Source organism: Apis laboriosa, unplaced genomic scaffold (genome assembly GCF_014066325.1).
Source record: "Apis laboriosa isolate Shangri-la unplaced genomic scaffold, ASM1406632v1 scaffold231_cov149, whole genome shotgun sequence".
Taxonomy (NCBI): Eukaryota; Metazoa; Arthropoda; class Insecta; order Hymenoptera; family Apidae; genus Apis; species Apis laboriosa.
In genome coordinates, this window is record NW_025222420.1 from 260,479 (window position 1) to 281,219 (window position 20,741).

Genomic DNA, 20,741 nt, shown 5'->3' on the forward strand with positions numbered 1-20,741 from the left:
ATAACTTCGAATACAAGGAATCTCAAGAAGAATCTCAAGAGAATATTTCGAGGAAAATGAAGATGTTTAAGGCTCTCGAGATCCTTAGGAGGGAAGGGGGAACGGGTACGGTGCTCAAAAACGGCGCGCTGAGTAACCTGTGTCGTACAACTTACAGAGGCTGTCGGTGCGTCCGGGGACGGAATGCATCCCCGGTACGGAGACCGAGACCGAGAGCGCCTCTTGGTGCTTGAGCATCTGCCGGCGTCTCTGCCAGGTGAACGTCCACGCGGCTATGATGGCGATCTGGGCTACGAGGAACACGGTCCCAGCGACGATCGCCTCGCCCAGGTTGATGCACATGCCCATGGTCGACGATATGTCCTCGCTCTCGACGAACACCGTGTCCCTGCTGGCCGAGCTGGCGTTCGACGCCTTGCTGTCGTGCTCGAATCCGAACTTGTCCGTGATCTGGATCGATTGCACGAGCAGCAGGTCCTCGCGGGTCTGGGAGCCGGTCGAGCGACGGCGACGACGCTTCCCGTACGAAATCACGGAGCGCAGCTCGCCGGTCGCCTCCTCTTGATCGCACTGAACCGGCTCGCAGGTGGGCATGCAAGGTGTGACCAGGGCCCGGAACTGTACCACCTCCGAGCTGGGGAATTTGAAGGCGTCGAAGTGCGAAAGGAGAATCTGAAACAGTGATGAATTGAATTTTATATATTCTATTTTCTTGTTGGATAGGTCATCTTTCGAATTCGATTAATTTGAATTTGGCGATGTAGAATTTCACGATACCGTTGAAATATACGAGTGGTGAGAGTTTAAGAAAGGGAAAATAAAACTTCGCGCCTGTCAAAATGGATCGAGAAATATGTAGGCGCGCGACCGTTGAAGATTTTATGAATCGTGGAAACAATCAAAGGAGGGGGGGCAAAAATTCTCTACTTCCGGAAGATTTGCAAGTCACACAGAGGAATTTCTGTGCCGTTATTCATCATTAAGATAATACGTGAACAGATGTGTCGAATAACTTGTTCGGTGGCAACAAAGATTTTGATTTATTATTCGTAGAATTGGCTGCTATTAGATCATCAGTTTTATTTATTTACTTCTCCGTTTAATAAATCTCGTCTCGTCATTTCTATGGCTTTCAATTAAATACAAAAGATACTATAATTGTGTTTTTTAAAAAGACACAATTTTCGTCTTTTTACTAATGATGAAATAAATATTCTAGAATAACGAAAAGAAATCTAAATGATAATAATTCTTATTCTCAAGAACAACGGATATTCCAATAAATTTGTTTAAAAGGAAACAACCTTCGAGACATCTGTCCTCGCAAAAGGATAAAATTTCCTTCTCGATCGATATTCAATCAAGTATCCTCGAATGAAACGTAAATTTATCCTCGATGCGTCTCTGGACAAAGTGTCCCGTAAATTACGTGGCATTCTATGAAATTGCCTTCGATCGCGTGTTGATAAAAAAAGCCGCAGAACGTTACACAGAACGCAAGTAGTATCGCATAACACGTGGAACGTTTGCTCGTCGCATGCAATATGCGTAATAGAAGATCGCTTGAAACTGGTTCTCGCGTCTTACAACAGCTGCACTCTAATTTTTTTTTTCTTGCCTCTTTTCTCTCCCTTTTTTTTCCTTTTATTCTTTATTAAGTAAACTCGTATAACAGCAATTACACGGAATTACGGCATGAGAAACAGCCATTGGTAAACGCTGTTTTGTCGTTCCCATAGCGAGGTATTTCGATAAATAACACACTTCTATTCCCCGTTTTCGTTTTTCCTTCTCTCCTTTAACCATTGCCTCTCCCTCTCTCTCTCTCTCTCCATACCCTCGTGTCGAACAACTTCGATAATACGAGCCTGTCCATTATAATTATTTACATTTTCCTTCCCTACTTTGATTAAAGGATTCTCCAACAATAAATTATACAGGATGGTTCCCTCGTGTAACAGTTTCCCGATATTTTTCGATACCTCGTGATCTTCGTCATACGCAATTTAATTACTAATTATATTTCCCAAACCACTTCGAAGCGAAAATTCCATATTATTTTTACATTCTATTATCACAATATCTAGAACAGATAAAAGATTAACATAAGAATTCAAAAAAAAAAAAACGTAAACAAAGAAGAAGAAGAAAGAGAATCTCGAAAGATCCTAAACTCGTTATACCAGACACACCAAGTTTTACAACTCTCTCCTTATTGCCTCTCGCCTCTCCAAGGAATTATCATCAATTACACACTCCCTCCCCCTCGAAATGCAAAAATATTCCAATTACAAGGGATTAACCTATGGCACGGAGGGGAATTAATTCCCGTCGAAATGGCCACCGACCTCCAATGGACACCTCCGATCTCCTCTGCCTCCACCCAGAGGATCTCCTCTGCCTCCCCAACGTTCGAGGCGGCACGCGCGTGTGCTCCACCATAGGAACTGGTTTTCCAATGTGGTTGGCGCGTTACCCAAGTTCATCCTCGTATTTGCACACCGGGCACGTACATTATCGGGGTGGTGGTGATGGTGGAGGGGCCGGGGGAGGGAAGTAAGACATTAAAATATGCTTCATCCCGCGTACAGCTTCATTTAAAAGCGTTCTTTCTTTGGCGTCCCGCGCGGAACGAGCGGAACTTTATTAACTCCGTGTCAGGGGAGAGGGAGCGAAGGTCAGTAAAACGCGCGGGGGAAAGAAACGCGCGCCTTGTATCCGCCGTGGCATCTGCTCCTCCGCTCTTTCTCTGCTTAACGTACCTTAACCGGGATAGGTGTGTATATATATATACGTATGCGATGTGTTCTTCGAGACTGAGCGAGTCTGGAGAGCGATGATGGAACTCGCGTAAAACGTGGACGGACTGAATAGTCGTGAACTGAATCGGTCCTGGCTTCCGGCTTGATCTCTGGAAGGGTAACTGGAGGGTAACGGAGAATGGTAAAAATGGATGGCCACAAATGGTATCGCTTTTATCTTGGGAAAATTTAATTTGGAAAATGGTGGATTTGGGGGGGGGGTCGAATTGTATCCTCCTATTTTATAATTTTTTTTTTTTTTTTATATCAAATGCTTCAGAAGTATCGATTGAAATTTTTGAAATGTTGAAAGTTTGTTGAATTGCGAAGAGTCAAGTTTCAACTCGAAGAGATATTGATCGTGTAATTGGAACGGCATTTCCTGTTTCTAATCCTTAATTTTGAGGGAAGAAGGATCGAATGGATGGGACGTCGTAAAATTCGAAAAATTTTGCTACCGATTCGTAAACGGACGGGTCAAAGTATAGCTCGTATGTCAGGGAATACCTTGTATATTGTACGGTTATACCGGTGTCTACACAGAGGAGCGAATGTGGCGGCTGAGAAATGCTTCCAATTTCATTCAAACCGGTTGTGAAATGGAGGAGCTCTCGTACCGTGGCTTGGCTACGTGACAGACATACCGGAAAACCCGACTTTTGCCAAATTCCTGGTTAGACGAGGGCGAATCCTTTTGCCAGCCCTTTCGAGTGGCCCAACCGAGTGTCCTTTGCATCCTCGTTTTTCTCCCCTAGCCAAGGTTAATAAAATTACACCACGAAGGCGAAATATCGGTAACGATATACCTTTGATTTTGTCATTAATTATATGTGAAGAGTATTTCTAAGTTTTTCTAATTTTATTTATTTTATTAAGTGGAAAATAAGAATATTGTATAAACTTGATATTTTATAAATTTTACTTATTTTTTTCAAAATTAATTTTCTACGAATAACTTTGAGACTCTTGTGTAAAGAGCTTCGTTTATTGTTATCGTTTTTTATCTTCTATTACTCGAAATGATCGAAATTATTTGAAAATAATTTGTTCCAAACGAATAATAAAGATTTCCATGGAGAAATGCTCGAACGAAAACTTTGTACAATATATTTTTCCCTTATTTTTCACCCTTGCTCGCAATTTATCTAGAAAAATTGAGAATATATCTGTGAAAATGTAAAATTAAATTATTTTCGTGACAAGGAAAAAGCTAATTTTCTTTAACTTTAATGGGAATATAAAGAAATCTTAAAATTTTATTTTTCTCTTCAACGTTTTATAATTAGCCACGTTTCACAGAGCATACGCGAAGAAAAAAGGAAGATCAACCGAAAGAGGGATTATTTTCGTAAGAAGGACACGTCCCTTTCGTCTCCTCCCTCCCGTTTTTGTCTCAATTCAACATGTTTATTTAAAGGAGAAGAGTATTCTCCTCCACTCCGAGAAATTCACCGGCGGCCATTTCCAGATCCGCCCGGAAAGAAGAATTCTCTTGTGTTAATTTTTGCTATCCCTCTACCCTCTCCCCCATTGAATTATTATTTCTCACCAAATAATCCATCCGTTTGTTCCACTTTTAACGCTTCCATAATGAATTCCTTGCACACGCGTTAATCTCGACGACTCTCACCCGATCCTCGAGCACCCGATTCCATCTCTTTCTTTTTAGTTTTAATCAACCATTCTATGCGTTAATAATCCACCATTTCCTTCGTTCAATTCCCCGTGCTCGAGTTAAAAACAACGGAAATTATTAACGAGTAACGTTACCAGCGAAGAAGAGAGAGAGAGAGAGAGAGAAAGAAAAAATCGGACTCATTTGTAGCTTGGGAAAACCCAGTTCCATAGTTATACACGATAAATATACGTTTCTTTGTTCCGCGCAATGAGAATCAGCCGCAACGGTCCCCCAGGAACGAGCTACATCCGCCATTTTATAAAAAGGATCTCTTAAAATGCTTCGAACAATGCAAAGATTATTCTTAAAAAGGAAACGTGACGGAATCATCGATAGGGATGATTACGTGTGTTAAGCTTAGTCTCTTTTATTATTTCTCAATTCTTGGAAACAAGATGTTCGAACACTTTGATATCGAACGAGTGAAGATAAAATTTAGATTTTCTTATTTTCTTCGTTCTCTGTGAATCATAAATAAAATCTCAAACGGATTAATGTATTTAATTTGTCCACCTTTGACAAGGCTTTGGCCCGTCCTTTTTGTACCATGAATAAATTATTACATCTACAATTCAATCTACGTATCAATCTTATATATAATATGCATACAACTTCGTTCTCACAATTATTAGCTTGATTATTTAAGAAGAAATGGAATGATAAAATACGTGCACTTTCGGGATCTAGTAATCTTCTAATTCGATCTATCTATATTCCGCGTGTCATGTGTACACATCTCTCGGTTATATCGCAATAATTAAAACGTCATGCTCCTCATGTTTCTTTAACATTTCAAAACGTTACACGCGTGAAAGGTACACCGATTAAGGGTGTCCAACGCGTTACGAAGGCGGCGCTTCTTCTTATATCCAGATTCTTGTTCCACGAATTGTAATTTCCTGTGTACGAGGGGGCACGTACGAGCGGCCATTCGTAGATCCAGGCCTCGTTACTTGGACAAGTCTCGAGAGGAAATGAGGTTAGCTCGCGTGATCCGTAGAATCGGCTGGACGAGATCGTGGTACGAATGGAACGGGTTCTCTCTCCCGTCTCCTAGGCCGGGTGTCAGGGTGTACACGACTCGGTGATATATCTCGATGCGCAGCATCTTTCCTGGATTAACGGATATAAATTTTCTCTTTCTTTCGACCGGGAGGGACTGTTATTACTTTCTAATAAAGCGATATTGCTCCGTGCCGCGCCCCCACCCGCGCGGGCAAATGATGTGGAACGGCGAGTTAACGAGGCGGTATGCCCCTTGTTGTCCCTTCCCTCCTCCCCACCCGGCGCATTCTTCTTTCTATACCTGCCACTATGTCGTAACGATCCGTTTGTTTTACCCCCTTGGACAGGCCAACCATCAATCGCACGTAATACGCAGTATCAATCGATCCCGATGGACGCGATGGACGCGTTTCTTAGAAATCGGTTGGGTCAAGGTTCAAACGGACAATAGCCTTCCTGAGGGAAACGGAGGTCGTTTAATGAAAAATTTCGATTGCAAAGCACTGCCGACTATGGGATACTGTTACACGATCGGTTTAATTTCCATTAATCGCGTTCGACGGGATGGGCTTGCTCTTGGAAATCGAGTCAGGTGGACGCTTAGGCGGGCAATGGTGTTTCTAAAGGAAGTACAGGTCGTTTCGTGGAAAAATTATGGATTGCATGATGTTGTTGATCGTGGAATACTGTTATATCATCGATTTGTTTCGATCTTATTTCCAATCAATCGCGCGTAACATGCAAATTAAGATAAATTAGTGTAATGTTCTTGTAATCTTTAAGGTCGAGATTTCAGACGGATATAATAATTTCTTGTAAAGGGAAGCAGAAGTCGTTTCTTGTTAAGAAATCTCGATTGCATAACGTCGTTAGAGTACCGTTATATTATCGGTTTGTTTTACTCTCCTCGGACAGACGGATCATCGGTACACGAACGCGGGACGATTCGATTAGAAATCGGTTGGGTCAAGGTTTAAATGGACAATAGCTTCCCCAAGGGAGGCAGGGGTCGCTCGGTGAAAAATTTCGATTGCATAACGTTGTTAACTATGGAATACTGTTATATTATCGGTAACGATCTTTAGATTCCAGCCAGTTGATGAGGAACTCGAGCCGATTGGGAAAAAATGGCCAAAGGTTCAAGAGCTTATCGCGCGGATGGATCTTGTACACGAGAAGTTCACTTAAGGAGCATAATTATATCTAGTGGCTAGAAAACTCGAAATCATTCGTGACCATGACAGCTACCTCTTAAATCATACGACGTGTGAAGTTTCCTTATCTCGGGCGACGATCATCTCGTGCCGATAAAATTTGCAAGAATTAATGATGTTCCAGCCCTCCCCTCCCTTCTCTCTTTCTCTCTCTCTCTCTCTCTCTACGTGCTAATACAGTGTTGGAGCTAATTTTGTGCTTCCTTATGCGGCATACGCGGAAGGAACGATCATTATTGGAGTGGAATAATCTTTCACGTCGTTAGGATAGTCGTATGTCATTATTCGTCGATGTGGCTTGGCGATTGAAATTGGCCTAGTGCTTTATTTTTTAACTTGTCTCGAGCTCAATAAAAAAGAAAAAAGAAAAAGAAAAAGTTAACGAGCCGAGATTTACCGTGGTTAAAATCAGTGGCTTCTTATTGCTGGGATAATCTCCAAGTATTTTAATTGATTTTCAATTACACCGAAAGCATCGGCTGAAAGCAAACAAAGTGAAAATAAGGGTTCGAGAATTTAACGAAAAGTGAGGTTAGGATTTCGATACTTTGAAAATTTTTATTTTTTAAACGAATAAAAATTTGATACTTGCGATACAGTAAATTTTTTCCCCCAGAGACAAAAGAGATTCTAGAATTTAATGAAACGTGAGTACGATCGAAATAAGTAGAAACTATACACATTACGTGAAATTATTACGTTATATTAAGTCTCTTCCAGATATTGATACCCGATAAACGAAAAAAGTTTCAATCTAGCTTTAATAGATTTATCGTACAGATAAGTACCATCCTGCCTCATTCTCAATTTATCTAAAGTGTCTAATATTTCTAACCGTTTAAAATGATTTCATATAATCCTTACAATTTATCCAATGTGGTTAAAGCTTTCCGACCTATTCTATCTGGAATAATCCAATCCACTGTCGAACAAATTGTATCCTTCCTTCGTCAACGCGATCTTGGGAGCTAATTTTACGCTTCCTGATGGGAAAGGAATGATCATTACCGCGAGAAATATCTCTCGCATCGTGTTGGGACAGTCATGCGCCATCATCATTCTTCATGATTAAAGGCGTATCAATCCTTTTGACGTTTTATTTTCAACAAGCTTCCACCTTCGTCCATGGTAAAATCATAACAAGGAGCCGATGACTGTAATTGAAATTTCGCAATTTGCCGCGAGATTCATTACATCCTTTACCTTATTCTCAGCGAAATCACACGAAGAAATTCCACGCGTAATTGATCGCTATAATTAATAATCTCGCCTCTCGTTCTTGATGCGTTCGTAAGTCCATTCCGCCGCTCGACTTTCTAATTCCATTAAACCGAATTTTAAACGACACCGTGTGTTTCGATGATTAATGCATCTCTTTGAACAGATACGGCTGCGGTGGGAAGGGGGAGGGGGACAATTGACGGGAACGATAAATAACGTTTAACGAAGCGTTAATATTTATGGTGGATAAGTCTCGAATATATATTTTCCAGAACCTTTGAAGTGGATAAATGGGGGGATACCTCTCCGCCTCGATGTTGCTCAATTGTTTATCATATATTAATTTATTTATTTTGTTATTTGTCGCACACGCGTCAAACCACACGTGCGTGTACCTTTGCGCGTGGAATTACGTTTCATTCACTTGATGACTCAGCTGTGTTTCGACACTTCGACACGAGTCGTTGGGATCGTTGATCCATCGATCTGTCCATCTTTGATTGTGGGTGGCCGCTTCGATCATTGATCAACGTCTCGACGTGTGTTTACCGATGAAAGCATATCGACTTTACTGTTTTTCCTTACACGAAATATAAATACAAAAGAGGCGAATTAAATCAATTTTTTTATCACTATTGATAAAAAAGAAATGGAAATTTCTTCGATAGAATTTTTTCCTTGCGTATAGTGTTTAGGTAGGAATTTAATGGAAGCATTATATTCTCGAATATACGAGTTATATAATATAACGAAGGAAGAAAGAAAGAAACGTTTCAATCTAAGATTTTCGCCGTTATCGTTGATTTTCATAGTTCTCTTACTCCTCTCTTTGCGAACAGATGATCAAAATGGAAATATCTCTGGGGCACATGGTAAGTGATATTGCATTAAGGGGTAAGTGAAATACATCGGTCCAGGTTACCCTCCTGGGAGAGTGTTTTATTTACTCTGCCTTCCTCTTCCCTTTGTCCTCTTTTCCTCACGAGTAATCAAATGCTTCTTTAAATTACATTATACTGCTAGTATCACAATATCGATTATCGCCTTTGCTCTTTGATCAAATTTATAGAAACTACAATGACTTTAATTCTTTCCTTCTTTCTTTTTATATTATCTCTCTGATTCGAAAGAATATATAAAGAATATAAATATGTTCAATTATCCACTTGACGAGATTTCTAGCTGAATTCACAACTCCATCCGGAATAATATTCCTATATATATATATATTACTATTTGCCGGTGACGAAGAGTTGTTTACCTTCCAAATTTTCAAGCGACAGCCGGCATTTACACGGTGAAAATAATAACGAGCCCCCGAAGCTGCTATCAACGCATCAACGAAGCGGCCAAGACAACGTTTGCGACCAGTTATGGCTCGAGCAAATTGCTTCCCGTCGTAAAATCCGACCGAGTGATTGATTAGCACACGGTTGGACCGACTTGTTGACTCGCAGTTTCTTCCAGCTCCGCTACTCCATATCCCACAGACAGAGAGAGAGAGAGAGAGAGAGAGAGAGAACCCAAACGTTTCCCATAACGGTCGCCTATATCGACATTATCTCGATCGAGCATCTCTATTAGCTCTATCAGTCCGTCAAATTAGAATCNTTTTTTTTTTTTTTTTTTTTTGTATCATCGACTCGAAGAAACTCGAAGAAAATTATTACTAGAATCGACCAGTATGTAATAATAATTCTTACGTCTAGGAATCCCACTCTCGCGTGTTTTTTAATCACTTTCTTTCACAAAAATGACGAGTTGATACGTTCCCTCTGTTTGGGAAAAAGAGGGAGAAAGTAATCTCTCTATCGAGAAGTTGGGGTGGTAGTTATTAGATGGTGTTATCGCCGACGATAAATGATAAGCATTAGCCTGGAGCTTACCTTGCCCGTGGTGGCCGACTTGTAGAGGGGGCCCATGATGACGTGATCGGTGGGGCAGCCATCCGAGTCAATTAAGACTATCTCGCTGGAGTCGACGCCGTCCATGGCGACCAGCTCGCGTACGAAGATCTCGTACGGGCTGTTCGGGTCGAGTATCTCGAACTTGAGGGCCAACGGATCGCCGACTTCGGCGGACGGGATTGCCTCGTTTCCACTACGATCGGTGATCTTCATGGCGACGTTGGGCGAGTCGACGATCACTTCCTCGGACAGAGCGGGTGTTATTTCGCCGTGCACACCGAGATCGACCTCGTTCGACACGGTTTTGTTGGTGAGATCGTATTGACAGGTGACGGCCAGGCCGAGATCGGAGCTGGTGACAATGGTGTCGTGGTGTTGGATCACGACGTCGTTCAGGTAACGGCCCAACCCCTGCTGCCTTATGTTGCACTCCAAATCGTCGTACGCCATTTTCAGCTCGAACTCCAACGCCCCCTTCACGTCCTGCACGCAAGAATTCGGCGACCCCTTCACGTACACCTTTCCGTAGAACAATTTGCTCGTTTGGATCCTCGTCACCATGTCACCGGCCCGGCAATCTATGGTCACGTTGTAGCAAGAGCTCAACTCGTACGTCGATCCCTCCGGCACGTCAAGATAAGGCTCCTGGAAACGAGAGATGCGTAATTATTGTTCTCTCTTCGAATCTTCGTTCCGAATTATTCGTGATTCGACTCGATGTTATTAATCTATTGTTGATTTGGCCAAATTTTTTTTGCACATGTATGTAAGTATGGAGGATGGTCATTTTTAATTTGTCTGTATTTTTCTCGTTCGGATTCGGACACAAAAATTGAATTGATTAAATTACTCTCGCAACGTTATAAATATTATTCTATTAAATGAATCTCATGTCGATGTTGTATCATATACGTTGCGCATAATTTCGCGATTATTGCCTCGGCCTATTAGGCAAAATGATTGATATACTGGATTATAAACAGGGTATTTATGTGTATATAAATACATGTTGGTAAAAAAAAATTTTTCTTACATTACGTTACGAAATATGGATTGTAATTTACATATCGTAAACAAACTGTCATTCGATACTATTAGGTACGTACGTGTATCGATCGGTTATGCTAATTCGATAATTCTTCTCGATAATACGATAATCTGGGTCGCCTGAGTAATAACAATTTGCATATTTCTATTAAAATAGCTAACCAGTGTTATAATTATCCGCTATTTATAGAACTTAAATTGTCACAAATGTGTCCTTATTTATCGTAACAATCTCGAATAAATTGCCAAATGCATCAAATCGATGGAACTCGTTCATTCACGAAAATCACGGTATCATATTATCCGTTTACAATTATTGTAACGTGTTATTTAAATTATATTTATTTAATAATAATAACATAGAAAACGAGTTTGAAACGTTATCCTTTTTTCTTTAACGACAAAGATTCGAGAAAGTTATTATTCTAAGTGAGAAAATAAAATAAAAATATAGAATTAAATTAAATTTCAAAAATTCATAGGATATTTGTCGTGGAACATTTAAACTCGAACAATGGATCCCGACGAAGAAATTTTATTCTTTCTTATTTACTTCAGCGCGTGCACAACAATCGTCCAATTCGTATCCAAATTCAAAAGATGATCGATCTCTAGTAAAAAAAAAAAAAAAAATATTCCAATAATTTAAATATCTTTCATTTAAATTTATACGAGAAGTGTTTCAACTTGTTCTACAATTTTCCATACCATCACCGTTGAAATAAATAAAAAAAGCCACTTTCGTTTCTTCTTTCCAAGAAACTCGTATATATTTCCTATATATCGAATCACTGTGAGATAAAGATCCGATAAAAAAAAAAAAAAAAAATCCGTACGATNAAAAAAAAAAAAAAAAAAAAGAAGCAGTGATTCAATTCGAACGGTAGTGGAAATAGAGTGAGCCGACTTCTTCAACAGGTTGGCGAGAAGAAAAGTCTTTGTCTTGAGTTTCTCAGGGCGGCGTACCGTATGCACGTAAGCTGAAGAGCCCCAGTCACAGGGTAAGCATCTGCGATGGAAACTCGATTTTCCACGGAACGCGTTCTCACAGAGAATTGTTCGACCCGGTTTGCACGTGTGCAATGTAATCACGTTTACAGAAAATCCCTGCCGGCCCTTTCACGAGGAGGTACGTGGAAATGTGCGGTCCACGATTTCCAACCGAATTCTCTATCCCCCACGAAATTGACGTCGAATTGTTTTACCATCCCCGCGTCCGCCAAATAAATTAAAGTAAGTTGACGCAACGAAATTTCGCATGACGGGGAGGGGAGGAGGGGGGAGACAACGGTTGAACGACAATTTTATTAAACGTGTACGTCGTACGACCACCCATCGAACGAAAAGAACGAAAATTTTAGGGTTGGTTTTTGGAGGGTTGTTGAAAATACCAAGTAGATATATCTCGATGTATATCTGCCATTTTGTAAACGAATAATAATATAGGAAATATTGGATTATAAATTTGGACAAAGAAAACTTTTTGTTTTTGGGAAAAATTAAATTTAAAATGGAAAACGATGGCTCGTAGGAGGGAATTAATGGGGGATTGTTGTTATTCCTCGTCGATTGGAAAATGCACGAGTGAAACTGTTTTATGGTTGGGAATATAGAATATTTTTTTCGTTCGAATATTAAATTTTTATTTCAAGTTTTTTTGCGAATGAAACTAATCGTTTATTGTGAGAAGATTTGTCTCTTTTCTTTTTCGTAGTACATTGGACGTTATTTTTGTATGTGTATCAGGTCGCGTAGAATCGACACTAATGGTAGATAGAGGATACAGATGGAATAAATTCACGTGTATTCCATCTGACCTATTTTTTTGAATTATAACCCGTTAATGCACGCTGCTAATGCGCAGGTGATCATTTATGCAAAAAGTCAACGACTATCTCCGACCTGAATGCGATCAGCTTACGATCATCAAAGGATTTCTCAATTTTTCAAACGTTTTTCAAACTATTCATTGAGCATGATACACGGAAAATTGAGATAGAATCGAGGTAGCTCTGTTATTAAGTTTAAAAAAACAATCTATAACTGCATGAAATTATGATATTTGCATCAATTTCTCTAATCTCCTCTCATTCATCATCAACGATCACAAATCATTGTCGGTCATTATTTTCGCGTAGATCAAAAAACAAGATCCAACGAAGAGTACGATAAATTTCTAATAAATAATAAATAAATTCTAATAAATAAATTTCTATTTCACTTTTTACGAAAAGAAAAAAAGGGGAAAACTCGATTAATATCGTCACACGAATAATTTTAACAAAGTCAAAAGGATCTCTTATACGATCCCTCACCTGGATATCCGAAAGGGTGGCTCTGGAGTGATGGCTGAGACGGCATACCATGTCACCTGTGTCGCCATAATCGTAGGAATGGCAACGGAACGGGGAATTCAAGCAAAGCTCCCGGCACTCCTCGGTGCTGCCAACATCTTGGTAAACGGAATCCACGGTTTTCAAAATACGGCCGGACAGTTTCTTGAATTCGCAGAGTTTCACCGGTTCGTCCACGCAGTGGTTCTCAAGGTAATCGAATCCCTTGGAGGATTGGAAAGCGTTCGATCCGGCGACGGTCAGCCGGTCCATGTCCGATAATTCGCATTGTTTCGTTGCATTTGCGTAATTGGCAGATCTGAAGCAAAAATGGTTAAGGATTTTTTTGTTAATAATAATAAATATTGCGATGATATTACAGTAATAAAACGAACAAGTTGATGGATATGTAATAATATCGACGATTAATAAATTATTTAAAATTTGATTTATTTGATTGGCATATTATTTGTGATACGTCGAAGAGGGAAATTTTATAATGTATAATTTAAAATTGGATAATTAATTGGAAATTTGCAACGTGTTATAATGTCAGTTTAAAATGTTTTTTTTTTGTAATATCAAGTCGAATATTTATACATACACTGAAATGAATATTTAAACGATATTGAACGTATTAAGCAGCACATGTGTGAAAATTTTTTGACAATAAACATTATTCCAATTTAAATGATTGAAAAGTAGTCTCGTTACACGTGAAACGTTTTAAATATTGATTATAATACGCATAAGTTGCACAATGCGTTATGTATTATAGAAATAACTACGTGGGAAAAAAATATTGAATAATTTTTACTTCTCTTTGCATAAATGCATAAGTTGAAAAATTCGTTATCTCAATTACTATTATACGCGCGAATTCTATCAATAACTTAATGGAAGTTTTAAATTTTAAAATTCACATTAAAAGATTTCCATGTTCCATCATCGAATGAATTACGACTCATAGTAAATAACCCTTGAAACACCCTTGAAAATACACCAAAAATTGTACAAGTTTATCGTGTATGAGCTCTAAACGCGAATCTGATCCTCTTCTCGAGCACGATATCAAAGCAAAAGTTTGTGAAACGAACTTATTATTAGAAGAAGAAAGTATTGACACATCACGAAAATCGATATGTTTATTTCGACTCTCGCTATACTCGACAAACTTGGAAGAAAAACTTGGATCTTTGGGGGATCGATCAACTGCTCCATAAGCGTTCTCCATTTCTCGATTTTACGCTCTCTCGTCCAATCGTTCTCTCCCTTTTCATTTTTTTCCTCGATAAACGCGACAACACCGCGACCAATCGTACGCAATCTAATCGTTGTTGTTGATATTTCCTTACGACGATAAACGTTCATCTACAAAAAAGAACAAGATGAAAATTGTTCCGCGCCTCTTCAATGGCGTGAGACGGAAACATTTGACGTCTCGGAAAGGTTCACGCTCGAACTCCCTTTACAACCGTGTCACGGTTTAAAATAAATATACGAGGGTATATTGCCTCGGTTTCGCTTCTATTTTTTTTTTTCTAAAGGTTGGTCGAAGCAATTATTACGCGCTACCGGGATTATTGCGCCATAATAGTTCCATAGCAGCCATAGTTGAACCGCGAAAACACTAATTTACAGAGCGTTTACAGAGGACAGTTTCCCGTCCCTTTCCTTCGTTTTTTGCCCGTGTTCGTTAATGCCCGCATGGGATGAACGTGATACCGGACGACTTGGACCGGAAATAGGGACGTTACATTTCTGATTGCTTATCCTTGTTCCCCTTTTTCCCCCTTCTAGGCTTAAATACGGCAGGAATTACGCGTTGCAAGTACTTATTTGGAATGATAGAAATGGGCAATTGGAATTGGAGTCCGGGTAATGAATTGTGATATAATATTTTTTTGCTCTTAAATTTATTGCTTCGTGGTTAATTCACTCTATAAATTTGGATTTCAATTTTTTTTTCTTTTTCAAGAATAATATGGAAGGAATTCATTTAAATACGTTGAGCAATGAAGAAGGTACTTAATGAAGCAGGTACAGTTTTATTTTACTCAAATTTATTATCTGTTGGTTTTGATTAGTATGTGCTATCTTGTTATTAGAATGAAAGGAAATAAACAAACGTTTACCATGGTTACACGTCAAAACATGTTTAATTATTGATCGTATCTTGATATAAGCAAATATTGATTTCATTTGCCAATTTCGCAATTTCTCGTGTCGATGCGTAATTTCCTAATTCTTTCATTACGTATTATAGTGATTAATCGTCGAAAAATATTGATAATTTTGAATTTTCGTCAATTAATAAGAATTTACCTGTGATCACACATTTTAAACGGATGAAATTTCCATAAAACATCGGATTTAAATGTTAAATTAAATTTTTGACCGTTTAAAATTTTTCTTCCCCACCTTTTTTCCTTATTTTTATTCCATTTCATCCCGATCTGTCAGACCGGTTAATTAATCTTTTACGTTCGTTCATATTATTTTAATTTTTTCCCATTTCTATACCCGTATCTCCCCATTATCAGCGACCACTTTAAATAAAATTTCTATCCATCCATCGAAACGAAAGCTTCGATCCAGTGAAAAACTGGAATATCGAATCTGACCAAACTTGATGGCTCTCTCTCTCTCTCTCTCTTTCTCTCTCTCTGCCACCCACCCGTTTGAGCATCAAGCTCAAAGCGATGGGGGGTGCCAAATTTATTCTGCACCGCTCGATCGATTTTGGATTATATTGCCTTAAGACCTGAATGATATTCATGGCCGGCGCGTTATGATTTCAATATTCTCAGGGTTCTCAGGGTCCGTGGGAATTCGAGTCGAAAAATCACCGCGCCCTTATGCGGTTCGTCGCGATTGAATCGAACGTATAATCGAATCGTCTGCGGCTCCCGCGATTATCGAAATGCCCCCATTCCCATCGAATATTTCCCAACGAAGAAGACAAGTGTATTATCGGGTCGATAATCGATATTCCGCGATGAATCGTCCCTCCTCGAGAATCATATATTATTTGTTTTCACTTAAAAAAAAATAATAATAATTTTTTTTACGATAATAATAAACTTATCGTTGGTTCCCATCGAATATTTCCCAACGAAGAAGACAAGTGTATTATCGGGTCGATAATCGATATTCCGCGATGAATCGTCCCTCCTCGAGAATCATATATTATTTGTTTTCACTTAAAAAAAAAAAAAATAATAATTTTTTTACGATAATAATAAACTTATCGTTGGTTCTTGGATTCTTACCAAGAACGCGGTCGATAATTGTAAAAAAGTTAAATTACGGGATTCAAATCGCGTGTGATTCCGTGCATATCGAAATTCGATATCATACACCATGTCGAGCAATAATTTTGCAAGATAGAATAAGAAAGAATAATTTCTTTGTCTGCAACAAGTCTACGATAAAGTTTGGAAACGTGTGGGAGGGAACTCGTCTGGGCCGTTTTTATCGATCGGGCGACAATATCGAGGTGATCAAATTCGAACGATGATATCGTTTGATGAAACAGCACAAACAGAAATGAAGGGTTCCGTAATCGAACGTATCTAGTTGACTATTCGTTCGTTAAATCAACAAGTTTCAACAGAATTGTTCGCTATCCGAATAATTGGCCCGCGATGCGCGGCCCTCCTCCTCTCCTCCCCCTCCCTTTCCAATCCCCCCCTCCCTGCGTTTATTATTCATTTCACGAATGGGGTGCGCGCGCGCGCCGATCGAGCTTTTATCGCGAATTTAACTTTTATCCGATTCGCTGATCCGACCTCTGATTGGGAACGCGGCAAGATTTACGCGCGGATACGCAATCGGCCTCTGTCGTAATCGATCTCTAATAGAAACGTCGAACGATATTTTCCTCCGCGCAAATTGCCCTCCTCATTCTCTATTTTCGTGTAAATTAATTTTTCATGATTTTATTATTCCTTTTTTTTTCACTTTATCTCTGTGTTTATTCACTTGTATTATTGAATTTATAATATTTTTAAATAGTTAGGATATTTGTTTGTTTATGGGGTGGGATGGGGTAGAAGTTTAGAATTGATTATTTTTAAATTATGATTTTGGTGAGGTTTTTTTTTAAAAAAAAATGTATAAATATATAGGTAGATGGAAACAATGATTCTAGGTAGAATTAAATTATAGCTTCGAGTTTTGTAGGATATTATTATAGGGAGAATTTAATAACAATAGATGTTATAGATTATCCATAATATTTGGATTCTTTAGATTGCTCTCCGCCGAAATTCCGTCAGGCATATACGAATCGGAAAAAAAATATTTCGATACGAAATATCTCGAATGTTTAAAGCAATATTATTAAAAGAGTTGTTGAAAAATTGAAAATCTATATTTTTCTTAAGTAAAATTTACAAAACAATTAATTTTTTTCATCATAAGTACGTGATTAACTTGAAATTAAATAAATTCAAAATTCTCGTATACTTTCAATTACGAGAACAAACCGTTTCCATCACGAATAATTTCCACTTTCATGTAAAAAAAATGTAACAAAAAACTAAAACATTTTGTCATCAAACTTACTCAAAAGATAGAGGAAACCATGCTATTGAAGTCAGTTTTTGGTTCATCCCGATATCTCGATCGGTTGCCGAGATATAAAGATTCAAAGTGTCCATAGCGCTTAAAAACGGTGCGGAAATTATGAATGGGCTCGCGAGTCAATGACCTATATATTTTTCTTGGAAATGCTTATTACGTTTTTCCAAGAATCGTGTCTGTCGCTTGTCTGGAGTTTGGAATAGGTCAGTGAGACGAGGCGCGAGCGAGAGGTCCGAATAAACGACAAGGACGGAGATGGTAAACGATTAAAAATTACCTTTTTCTTTACACGACGATATCTCGGAAACCGGAAGTCGTATCGAGATAAATCAAAAAGCATTTTAAAGGGGAAGATTCCACGATTCCAACGATCGTTCATTGATCGATAAAAAGTCATTATCTTCGGAGTTATAGCGGTTCAAAGTTTTCCTAATTTTAATCGAGTTTTAAGAAGAGTTACGCGATAAATACGTTTACTTCTCGTTACAATCTCACTAATGCTACGTTGAACATTCCGAATCGAGTGTCCCAAGTTTTTTGCTTTGTTAATAAATGTATCGGATTCTTAATTCTTCAATCGATTTCAAGCTTAATTAATCGAAAAGTTTTTTCCCTTTGAAAAAAAGATGTTCAAACCATAGTTCTCCTTTTCCATATACCGTTCTTTCTAAAAAGAACTTTCTAGCGTAAACAAGAACTCGGTCTCTGTCGAATGCCCCGTCTTTCTCCATTCTTTCACACTAAATCCATCAGAATTGTTCTCTCTTTTCTCTCTCTCTTTCTCTCTCTCAAATCGAGGCAAAAGATATATATACACCTTAGTACAACTTAGAGTAAATCTCGAGGGAAATTTTAACCTTCGTGGCAGATGTTAAACGCAAAGTTAACTTCGACGGAGCGATGTCCGGGACGCGCCGTTTCGCCCTTAACCGCATCCTCGTCCCTCCTTCTCCCCTCCTCCCTTCTTTTTCTTCTCCTTCCACCCACCAAACCCCAACCTTTTTCCACTCCACCTTCAACTTCGGGACAATTGCTCGGTCGCCCCGTTCGCCAATCGTAATTCCACCTACCTACCATCTTTCCTCGCCGCCCCATTTCGAGCAAATGGAGAGACAAAAAGGACAACGCCGATCAAGGGGAGGGGGAGAGGAGAGGGGGTGGACTCGAGTAAGACGAGTTCGAGGAAAACGGCGGAGGGAAACGGCGGAAAAAGAATTACAAGTGACTCGGCCCGGTGCATCTCGATGAATCTCAAATTATTCGCAGCGCGGCGCGCCGTTTCAATACGAATCGACCGTGTTCGACGCATCTAACTTGCATTAAATTTCCATGGAACGGTCGTGGGGATGGAAACGGGGAAAGGTTGGGCCGGGCTCAAATAAATAAATCGAATAAGTGAATGCGATTCGAAGCGAGGTATTTTTTCTTTCCTTTATTTATTTTTTTTTTTTTTTTTTTTTTTTCTTCAAGCACCGACTCCTTTCCTTCGTATAATAATTTCGCAACGGTACGCAACGAGCACCGTTTAACGGCGTGCACAACCCCTTGCGGCTTTTCGCCCGTAATTGAGTTTCTGCCGGTGTTTAAGTCGCTTTGACGCAATTTTTTTCGAAGAAATGGACGCGTAATTTCGTGCGTTGAAGGGGGTTGCTCGTCAAAATTAAATATCGCGGTTTGATTTTATCCACGTCTTTCCACATTTCATTAATATTTAACACTTGGAAAGAGTTTGAAAGTGATTTATAACTTCGGATTTAACATCGCCACCATAAAAATTCCCCTTATACGCGATAAGAAACGAACAATCCGTTCGTGCAAAACTATATATCCACGATATTTCCCATTTAATAATATTTATTTTATATTATCCTGTATATTCTACCGAATAAACCTTTCTCTCCCAGACTCCGCTTGGAGTATCAGTACGAGTATCCAGTAATTTCATCCAGTTACAACCAGCATCCTGGGAAGGAAAATTTCGCCACGAAAACCTGCGGGACCCGTAAAACGGATATGACACGTTCGCCCTGCGAGAGTTCGGCAGGAAATAACCGCGTACAACTTAAATTGACCCGTTAACAGTCGCGGCCTCGGCAAAGGGAGCGAAACGAGGAACGAATCGTTTTTCTTTTTTTTTTTTTTTTTTTAAAAAGAATCCGGATCCGATAACCGGCAGCACGCGTGCTATCCGTTGTTTCGCGTCACGTACGCGGCCAAACTTTATGGGCCACCGGTATCCAATGGAGCAGCACCGAAAAACGCTAATTTGCATCGCTCTTTTACACGGTTGTCCCTCCCCTTTTTACGACTCGACGTTCGAGAATAATCCAACGGGATAAGCTATATTAATGATCGCCCTGCAAAAAGCTCTCTCTCTCTCTCTCTCTCTCTCTCTCTCTCTCTCTCTCTCTCTCTCTCTCTCTCTCTCTCTCTCTCTGGTTCGTAGAAACCAGAAACCAAGCTTCGTATCTGCATGCCATTTTTTCCCTCCCTCTCGGATAAAAACTGATCAACTTCGAATTGTACATCCTTTATGCGTACATTCCGTATATCAAAGTGATGTGTATATACGTATCATTTGGTGGGGAGAGTGTTTTTCACTTGGAGCGTGTAGGAAGTATTAAATTTAACTGGCTTTTGTACGGGCGAAATTCAGTTAGCGTTGTTCGAGCGAATCGCGGAATGCTCGTCGCATTTTAATTTTGAAAAGGAAACGTTGTGTGTAGAAAGAGAAAGATTTCTTTTGATCGTTGATATTTGTATTATATACTTAATGATAAAGGTGAATAATAATTGCTTCGAGAATCGAAATCGATTGTGAATAAAATCAGAAGAAAGGAGAATTCGAAGAATAACGATTATGATGGAACATTTATTCACTATATTTGCGATCATCATCATGTATTGCAATCACTCGATCATGATGTTCATCTTTCAATCCGAGAATC

The 20,741-nt window shown here is 39.3% G+C and overlaps 2 protein-coding genes across 3 annotated transcripts in view; one reads left to right on the forward strand and one right to left on the reverse strand.

The window, feature by feature from the left end:
• Positions 1 to 20,741, forward strand: part of LOC122713166 (autophagy-related protein 16-1) — a 552,150-nt gene that overhangs the window by 257,612 nt on the left and 273,797 nt on the right. The window lies entirely within an intron of this gene.
• Positions 115 to 20,741, reverse strand: part of LOC122713165 — a 78,958-nt gene continuing 58,331 nt past the window's right edge. Inside the window, exons 3-5 of the mRNA XM_043933367.1 lie at positions 13,189 to 13,525; positions 9,806 to 10,471; positions 115 to 672 (exon numbers count right to left, since the gene is read on the reverse strand). Coding sequence (XP_043789302.1) covers positions 115 to 672; positions 9,806 to 10,471; positions 13,189 to 13,525 — 1,561 coding nt within the window. The remainder of the gene's footprint in view (positions 673 to 9,805; positions 10,472 to 13,188; positions 13,526 to 20,741) is intronic.